Raw genomic sequence first — 9611 nt, 5'->3', positions numbered from 1 at the left:
AAATAAATAAATAAATAAAAACCAACCAACCAAACAAAAAACCCCACCCTAACCTCAGAACTTATAGTCTCACAGACCAGCCCACATTCTGAATACAGAAGAATGTGAAGACCAGAAGAGGACTCCTGTAGGCTATCCTTGAGACTGGCTGCCACATGAAATGTGGGTATCTGTCCCAGGACAATTGAAGGCAGAGGTCCTGAGCAGGAGGAGGACAATGGAGTGTTATCTACCTGTTGTATGAATGCTGGCTGGGTTCATCAGGTTCATCAGGTCAGGCAATGTTCCTGAAGAAAGCAGACTCAACCCTCATGTTTCCTGCTCCATTCTCAACCATGCCACAGATCCTTTCAAAACTTCCCCAACATAAAATAGAAAGCCAGGAAAATGACAGGGGAGACAAAGACCATGAAAGGCATTTTAGAAGATGCATTATCTATACAAATGTTTTAAATACAACATAAAAATGGAGAAAAAAAGTGTTGCATATAAAAGCCAGTTTTCCTAATCTATCCAGAAACACTCAAGGCTTGGGAGGCAGGAGAATCACCTATGTGTTAGAGGCCAGTCTGGTCTACATAGTGAGCTTCGGGCTAACCAGGGTTACACTGAACTATCTCAAGAAAAAAAAAGGGGGGGTGGAGAGGTGTGTGTGTATGAGAGGAGAAGTCTCCTGAATTAATAATTTAACCTGACAGGATGTCTCATATCAAACTCTTGTAATTTATTAGACTAGCTAGACTACCACAGCATCCAATGCCAAGGTTTCCTTGAAAAGAAAATGTAAGAAAGTTGGGTTGTGAGCCGATCTCTATTTTTCACACAGGGTCTCACTGTGTAGACCAACCCAGCCTGGAACTCCCAGAGATCCACTTGCCTGTCTGCTGCGTACTGGGATTAAAGCTGTGGGCCTGTCTCAGTGGTAGATCCTTCCCCTGGCTTCTTGTGGCCCATCCTGTGGCGATCTCTAGCAACACACACATAAGTCACCTCTATGATGAACCTACCCTCAGCATTCCACCACACAGATTCCAGAGTAGCAAATCCACTCAGTGACGTGCAACCATGTCTTTTATTAGGCACAGAATTTTAAATGATCTCTTCAATTTCTCCATACACAGGCAAAACTATGTGTGCCATTTAACTTACTGAAGCTTGCCAACTATCTAAAGAAGGACACTTATCCCCAGGCTGCTTAACCAGGAGGCCAGTTCATCTGCCGACCCCCAAGGACGTGGAGGTGAATGTGATAAACAGATTGTCCCCCGTCCGCACCTTCATTCACCACCATCCGGTACCCGCGCTTCAGGCCCAGATCTGCAGCACATTTCTTGCCAACAATCATTAAATGTCCTAGAAGCTGCAAAAGAAAGAAAAAAAAAGAACATAAACACAGAAAATGTACACTGCTGGCCATTAAATAACAAGCAAACAAGCTGGGGTGGTGGAGCATGCCTTTAATTCCAACACTCAGGAGACGGAGACAGGCTAGTCTCCCTTGAGTTCCAGGCCAGCCTGGTCCACATAGGAAATTCCAGGACAGCCAAGGATACATAGAGAGAAAACAAACAAAAAGTAAAGTATAATGTTAGAAATTACTTACACTTTCATCGTCATCATCTGCTACAGAAATCTGGGATATATGCTTCTTGGGTATCACCAGAAAGTGTGTTGGCGCTTGAGGGGAAATGTCATGAAAAGCAAGACACTAGGGGAAAAAAAACAACAGAGGCTTTAGTCTATCACCTGCTAGGCTAAAGCAAACTGTCAAACAGTAAGCTCTGTCTGAGTGGGGGGCACCGAACAGATGCTAAGAGAACAGATGTGCACATAATGCATGTGGCCCCATGATCCTTTGCATGATCCTAAGCAGAGGTGTGATTATTAGTGGTCAGACACTATGAAAGGGTGAGATGGCCCATTACCTCAGAAGAGTGTGATTGAGGCTGACTGATAAAGGACAGCCATTCTGAGTCTGTGACACTGGATCTGTGCCTTAACAGCCCTCACAAGCTCATATATTTGAATGCTTGGTCATCAAGCATCCTCTCCCCCCTCCCCCCATGCTCCCCACCATGACAATGGACTAAACCTCTGAAGCAGGCTCCCAATTAAATGTTTTCTTTTAGCTGGGTGTTGGCAGTGGTGGTGCACACCCTTTAGCCCCAGAAGCTGGGAGGCAGAGGCAGGTGGATCTCTGTGAGCTTGAGGCCAACCTAATATACGGAGTGTGTTCTAGGACAGCCAGGGCTACACAGATCCTTTCTTGAAAAACCAGAAGGAAAAAAAAAAGCTTTCTCTTTTAAGAGTTGCCTTAGTGTCTCTTCAAAGCAATAAAGCAGTTACTAAAACGATGGATGAGCAAAATGTAGTCCTATCAGCCTTACCAGGCTGATCTCATCCAAGTCCTCTGGCTCAACCACATGCTGTCCATAGATAGTCTCTGTACAATGATTCTCTTATATTCTCTCTCCCTCTTGTTTTTTTTTTTTTTAATTAGTTAATCTATTTTTTCTTTTTTCAAGACAGGGTTTCTCTGTGTATCCCTAACTGTCCTGGAACTCACAATGCAGACCAGGCAGGCCTCGAACTCAGAGACTGTCCTGCCTCTGCCTCTAGAGTTCGAGTGCTGGGTGCGTGCTACCACCACCCAGCTCTTTAGTCTTTAAGATTATTTCTTTTCATGCCTGCATGTATGGATAAGCACATCATGTTCACACTGATTGCCATGTAGGCCAGAAGAGGATGCTGGATCCCCTGAACTGTGTAAGACAGAGCCATCTGATGTGGGTACTAGGAATCAAACACAGGTCTTAACCACTTAACCGCTCCAGCCCCTCTCTTAACCCCAACTTTTGTTTAAACACTTTACATTCCTCAACTTGGAACATTTACAAATTCCTCCCATATTAATACTTTCTTTCACCTTTTGTGTATGTATGTGTGTGTGGTACACACACACGTGAATGAGTGGATATGCAATCTATGCAGGTACCATCCTGTATTGCTCTGAACCTTATTGCCTAGACCGGGTCTCTCATTGACCTTAATGTGTTGATCAGGCTGACTAGCCAGCTGGCACCAAACTGCTGAGTCACAGGCACACGGGTGCTGGGGACTTGATCTCAGGTCCTCAAGCTTTTCAGAGTAAGCACTCTTAGCCATCTCTTCAGCCTCCACCTTTATAATTTTGATACAAACCTGGTTCCCTTTCCCCACCCTCCCACCTTTTCCAGATTGAAGACCTGATTGCACAGCTTCCTGCTTTGTTTTCTTTTACTGTGCAGGTACTGCCTGTATGGGGCGTTTTATATCTCATGCTCCCTTCCTAACAGGACCCAGCCATATTTATTTGGCTAGGGAGTAATTTTACTTGATACACTCTATAAAGTGCTGTGTCATTTAGAATGCTTCAGCCAGTAATAATGAAGTTCAACCATTATTTCAAAGGCCATTTATTAAAACACCTGCAAACTATGGTTGGTTTTTTGTTTTGCTTTTTAATGTGGGGTCTCCATGTAGCCCAGGTTGGATTTGAACTGATTCTCGTCTCCACCTCCCAAATGCAAGAATCACAGGATACTGGTTTTGTGTTTAAAGCGCGCTCTCTCTCTCTCTCTCCTTTCTTTGCAAGTGTTTTGTTTTGCTTTGTTTTTGAGTTAGGGACTTATTCCATAATACAGGCTGGCCTGTAACTCCTGGCTCAGTCTTCTGGATGGTGGGATTGGGACTACAGGACATGCTACAAGACTTGCAAACTTTTTAAATGAAATGGAGCTTTTTTTTTTTTTAAGACAAAAGAACTTCCCCAACTAGTGACAAATACAGGCAAATTAAATAAAACTCACCTCAAGAACCCAATGAAATTTGGAGTACTATTTCGAGTTTATGTGAACATTATCAGTAGCATTACTGCTTTCTCATATTTCTTAAAGTGAACTAAACAAATCCGTACAAAACTTTCTGGTGAATGGGCCAAGCTCCCGCCTTGCTTTATGTGAGACTGAAAGTCATAAACAGAACTGCCTAGGAAATAATTTACAAGATTGGTCTTCACTATCGACTGCGATTTCATCTATCAAGAAGGAGGGGGAAAAAAAAAACAACTTTTGATCTCGCACCTTGTTTTCCCCGATCAGCAGGGCGTGGCCTGCCTACAATTCTAGCATATGGGAGCTGGGGGAGGGAGGGGGATCAAAGGTTCAAGATCGGCTCCAGTTAAGTTACTCAGCGAGTTCAAGGTCAGCCTGGAGTAGTGAAACCGATCTATTAAAACAAAACCCTAAAGCAATATTTTTTTAAAAACTTGAAGGGTTAATTGCAGTCCCCAGAGGCGACGTCTGCAGCGGGAACCGGGAGCAGAAGGACCTCGCAGTACAGGGACCGCTACGCGCGGGAGATGGCGGAGATTGCGCCGGGGCCAGGATCGGGTTTCTCGACGGCCAGATTGACACCCGCGTGGTGGGTGGCGGCCGTGGGCCCCGGTGGGCGTCACCTCCCCGGGCCTCCGCCCGCATCACCTCACCCGGGCCGCGACACGCGGCGGGCCGAGCGGCCGATAACGCGTAACCCGAGCGCAGGCACGCGCCGCAGGGCCACGCGGGCGCAGGGCCAGGCCAGCCGGGCCGCGCGTCGCCTCCGGCCCGCGGCCCCTCAGGGAACGCCGGCGTGTCGCCGGGCGGCAAGCCTACCCGGTCGTCCTCGAAGATGATCTTGGCCGGGATTTCTTTGCGGATGATCTTGCCGAAGATGGTGTCGCCCCCGGGCTGGGCCACTTGAGCCTTGGCAATCTCGTCAGCCATCGCGGCCGCTCGCTGTCCTTCCCGCGCCGCGGCCACGGTGGGGAGAGGAACCGCGGGAGCGCGCGAGGACTGCTGGCTCGCGCCCGGTCGGCCTGCGCCTGCGCACTGGCGCCGGCGCCGCAGCAGCTGCGAGCGAGGGCACGAAAGGGGTGGAGGCAGCGCCCTTTTTTTTTTTTTTTTTTTTTTTTTTTTTTTGCCTCTGTACCTCTATAGGAAGTTTTGATTTGCCAGTTCTGGGAGGAGGCTCGGTTTGGTACAGTGCTTGCCAAGCCTGTACGGCGTTCTAGGTTCGATCCCTACCGCCTCATAAACCGAGCCTGGTGCTGCACGTCTGTAATCCGAGAGTTTGAGAAATGGAGACAGGAGAATGCAAGTTCAGTTCATCCTCAACATTGTTTGTGGCCAGCCTGGGTTATCTGAGACCCTGTTCCAGAGCAGTCTGTTTTATGTCTCAAGTTGTGCTGATCCTGTTTGCTGGCTGTGATACCTTAGCCTTTTTTAAAGGTTTATTTTATGTGTATCAGTACACTGTAGCAGTACTGTGAGCCATCATGTGGTGGCTGGGAATTGAACTCAGGACGACTCTGTTCGCTCCGGCCCAGCTCGCTTGGGCGAAATACACTGTAGTAGTCAGTGCTCTTACCCGCTGAGCCATCTCGCCAGCCCTTTTTTTTAATTTTTAAAATATTTTTATTGGGCTTGGTGAGATGGCCCAGCGAATTTAAGAGCACCAACTACTCTTCCGAAGGTCCTGAGTTCAAATCCCAGCAACCACAGGGTGGCTCACAACCACCCATAATGAGATCTGACGCCCTCTTTGGGTTCATCTGAAGACAGCTACAGTGTACTTATAAAATAGATAAATCTTTGGGGTGGAGCGAGCAGAGGTCCTAAAAAAGTCAACTCCCAACAACCAGAGATGAAGGCTCACAACCATCTGTACAGCTACTGTGTGTACTCATATGCATAAACTAAATCTCTTTTTAAAAAGATTTTAATTTTATATGTATATGCTAGCATGTATAAGAGTGTGTCATATCTAGTACCTCAGATCCCTTGGAACTGGAGTTACAGATGGTTGTGAGCCATGTGGGTGGAGGGAACTGAAGCCTGGTCCTCTACAAGAGCAACAAGTGCTCTTAACCTTGATCATTTAACCCCTCAGCTGTTTGAGGTCTTGGCTAAGAGCCAGATGAAGTCAGGTGGTTTTCGCTTTGTTTCTTGCTGTGTGTGGCAGTGATTCTCAATCTTAACAACATACTAAAAACCACCTGGGAGCTCTTTAAATATCCCTGGCCACACTCCACATCAACTAAGTCTGAGACTGCAGAGATGAGACCTAGGCTGCAGTTGTTTGTAAGCCTCTAGGGCCATCTTCCTGACAGGAATCAGCTTCAGGTAAGATGCTCCACCTGGAAGGAACAAAAAGTCTTTCTTGGCCCCACTTCCTCTTAAAAAGTGTTTTCTACATATTATGTGCACTTTGTCATCGTTGGTTCTTTGGGTCATTTCCTCCTTGTTGGGATTAGGCAGGGCAGGTATTCACAACGTTCTGTAGACAATCCTAGCTGTCCTATAGATCTGTTGGCCTGGGTTGCTGCTGTTGCTACCCTTGTCTTCTTTCATCATCTCACCCCATTGCCCTCTGGATGCAACATTTCTCCTGCACACCAAACCTCCAGTTCCATACCTCATTGGATTCTGTTCTTGGCTCGCTCTCTCTTTTTTTAAAAGATTGATTGATTTACTTATGTATGAGTACACTGTAGCTGTACAGATGGTTGTTAGCCTTCACGTGGTTGTTGGGAATTAAATTTTTAGGACCTCGCTCTGGTCAACACCGCTTGCTCCGGTCAACTTGGCTCCCTCCCTTGGTCCCTGCCTGCTCCATCCCAAAGATTTTATTTATTATTATACATAAGTACATTGTAGCTGACTTCAGAAGCACCAGAAGAGGGTGTCAGATCTCATTACTGGTGGTTATCAGCCACCATGTGGTTGCTGGGATTTGAATTCAGGACCTCTGGAAGAGCTGTCAGTGCTCTTACCCACTGAGCCATCTCACCAGCCCTGTTCCTGGCTCTCTTACCTGACAATCTCCAAGTGGCCATAATAAGAAACCTTAGGGACTTAAAGAGATGGTTCAGTGATCAAGAACACAAACTGTTCTCTCAGAAGCTACCACAAACAGCACAACTGTCTGTAACTCCAGCTCCTGGGGGATGTGATGCCTCTGACCTAGCAGGATACCTTCAATCACTCATGGACATGTGTGCATACAGATCACACAGATACACATCTATACACATGATTAAAAATAAAAACAGCTGGGCGGTGGTGGCGTATGCCTTTAATCCCAGCACTTGGAAGGCAGAGGCAGGAAGATTTCTGAGTTCAAGGCCAGCCTGGTCTATAGAGTGAGTTCCAGGACAGCCAGGACTACACAGAGAAACCCTGTCTCGGGAAAAAAAAAAAAAAAAAAAACAGAAAACTTAAGCCAAATGATAGTGGTACATGATTTTAATCCCAGCACTCTAGGGCAGAGGAAGGCAGATATCTGAGTTGAAGGCCAGCCTAGTCTAAAGAGCAAGTTCCAGGAAATTTTGTCTCATAAATTAAATAAATAAATAAATAATAAAGAATAGAGCTGGAGAGATGGCTCAGAGGTTAGGAGCACTGACTGCTCTTCCAGAGGTCCTGAGTTCAATTCCCAGCAACCACATGGTGGCTCACAACCATCTGTAATGGAATCTGATGCCCTTTTCTGGTGTATCTGGAGACAGCTACAGTGTACTCATATACATAAATAAATAAATCTAAAAATAAAATAAATAAAAAGGAGGAAACAACTATTTCCTTTGAATTGCCCTATATGATGATATTTGACTACATTGTCTCAACAAAATTATACTATTATTAAGACAGTGTCTCATGTAGCTCAGGCTGGCCTCCAAGTTGCTTTTTAGCCAAGGATGTCCCTAAGCTCCTGTCTTGACAAAACTGTTTATAGTGGTTCCTGGCAATCTTGGTGTCCCATTCTTTGCTATCAGATGTGTTACTGGTACTTTGCAATCACTGGTAAATAATATCTATACATAAGACATTAGTTTTGAAGTCATGTCCATTTAATTTCACAACTACAGAAATGTCATGAATATCAGTTGGCCTGGCCTTGGGGTCCTCTGAGTTAGGTTTTGAGTACATTCCACATGATGCTTTTGGCCCTGGTAGTGTGCTTTGAAGACTAGTGATGTAATGTAGGAAAAACCCATTTATGTACTTAGAGGCCAAAGAATATTATATCTGCAATTTACTCTTTTAACAACTTTATTTATTGATTTGTTTTTTTTTCTCCCCCCACCCCCAGAGGGTTTCTCTGTATAGCTAGCTCTGGCTGTCCTGGAACTCACTCTGTAGATCAGGCTGGCCTCAAACTCAGAAATCCACCTGCCTCTGCCTCCCAAGTGCTGGGATTAAAGGCATGTGCCACCACTGCCCGACCTTTATTTATTTTTGTTTTTCAAGATGTGTGTGTGTGTGTGTGTGTGTGTGTGTGTGTATGTGTGTGTGTGTGTGTAGCTGTGGCTATCCTGTCCTGGAACTCACCCTATAGACCAGGCTGGCTCCAAACTCAGGAGATCTGACTGCCTCTGCCTCCTGGATTCAAGGCACACACCACTACTGCCACATGCCGCATTCTTTTATCTTTAGATTGTTATGAACTCTTTTCCCATAGACATTCGTTAGATAGAAAATAGATTATTGTAAATTACTTTACCAAACTTTGCTACAGGATTCTATAAAATTTTATTTGATACAAAACCACTAGAAGGGGCTGGTCAGATGGCTCTGGCTGTTCTCCCAGAGGCCCCAAGTTCAATCCCCAGCAACCACATGGTGGCTCACGGCCATCTATAAAGGGATCTAATGTCCTCTCCTAGCACTTGTACCATAAATAAATAAATAAATAAATAAATATCATTAGACTATAGATATACAATAACATATAAATGCTACTTAAACTCAATGCCACTGGCCACCCCAGTAGTATTAGGACAAATACATATGTGTTAATTATCCATCTCCTGTGGGTGCAATTAGACCATGCCAGTACAGTTCAACAATAGTGACAGAGACCATGGAATTCACAGAGCTGAAAATACCTACCAACCAGCCCTTTGCAGATAAAGTTACCATGACTTAACTTACACTCACATATGGGAGTTACTGAGCCTGACCGGGCACAAGTACAGTCATTGCTGTCACCGACAGAGATGGCTAACTGGATGTCCAGTCAGTACAACGTATGTTCCAACAGTGGGGGTAGGGTGTGTGTAGGTAAGTAGATTTGCTTTTGTGGTGCTGAGAGTCAATCCTCATGCTTATGTAGCCCACCAAGGCATCTCCTCAGCTATGCTTGTTTTTCGTTTTTGTTTGTTTGTTTGCAGACAGGATCTCATGCAGCAGGCAGAACTTAAATTTGCTATTTAACTGAGGATGACCTTGACCTCTTGTCTCTACACACAGCCAAAATGATGTCTGTAAAATGTAAACCATGCCTGGCAGTGGTGGTGCACACCTTTAGTCCCAGCACTTGGGAGGCAGAGGCAGGCGGATTTCTGAGTTTGGGGCCAGCCTGGTCTACAGAGTGAGTTCCAGGACAGCCAGGGCTACACAGAGAAACCCTGTCTTGAAAAACAAAAAACAACAACAACAACAAAAAGTAAACCATGATAGCTCTCTCCTATGGATACTTTCCAGAGCCTGCTATCCCAGAATGATATCCAAAATCCTTTTCTTGAGCAATAG

General features: G+C 45.4%; 1 protein-coding gene and 1 long non-coding RNA gene across 2 annotated transcripts; both read right to left on the bottom strand.

Annotated features, from left to right (window-relative positions):
* Positions 1–1053: 1053 nt before the first annotated feature.
* On the bottom strand, positions 1054–4922 carry Hint1 (histidine triad nucleotide binding protein 1). The gene is made up of 3 exons (XM_031353564.1): positions 4692–4922; positions 1604–1708; positions 1054–1360 (listed from the first exon to the last, which is right to left on the bottom strand). Exons 1-3 carry the CDS (start codon positions 4800–4802, stop codon positions 1196–1198), a joined length of 381 nt encoding a protein of 126 aa, XP_031209424.1. The 5' UTR covers positions 4803–4922; the 3' UTR covers positions 1054–1195.
* Positions 3667–4675, bottom strand: LOC116078370. The gene is made up of 2 exons (XR_004113517.1): positions 4122–4675; positions 3667–4026 (listed from the first exon to the last, which is right to left on the bottom strand). It is a non-coding gene; the product is annotated as an uncharacterized LOC116078370 (long non-coding RNA).
* Positions 4923–9611: the final 4689 nt, after the last annotated feature.

Source organism: Mastomys coucha, unplaced genomic scaffold (genome assembly GCF_008632895.1).
Source record: "Mastomys coucha isolate ucsf_1 unplaced genomic scaffold, UCSF_Mcou_1 pScaffold5, whole genome shotgun sequence".
NCBI classification, from domain to species: domain Eukaryota; kingdom Metazoa; phylum Chordata; class Mammalia; order Rodentia; family Muridae; genus Mastomys; species Mastomys coucha.
Note: the sequence above shows the minus strand (reverse complement) of the source record. Positions and strands in the feature narration are given on the sequence as shown.

Bases quoted from the DNA above. Each gene is read 5' to 3' on its own strand.
- Hint1 (XM_031353564.1), bottom strand. From the start codon at position 4,802: ATGGCTGACGAGATTGCCAAGGCTCAAGTGGCCCAGCCCGGGGGCGAC. The intron at 1,709-4,691 runs GTAGGCTTGCCG...TTTTTCCCCTAG, and splicing joins TCATCTTCGAGGACGACCGG to TGTCTTGCTTTTCATGACAT. The intron at 1,361-1,603 runs GTAAGTAATTTC...TTTCTTTTGCAG, and splicing joins CAGATGATGACGATGAAAGT to CTTCTAGGACATTTAATGAT.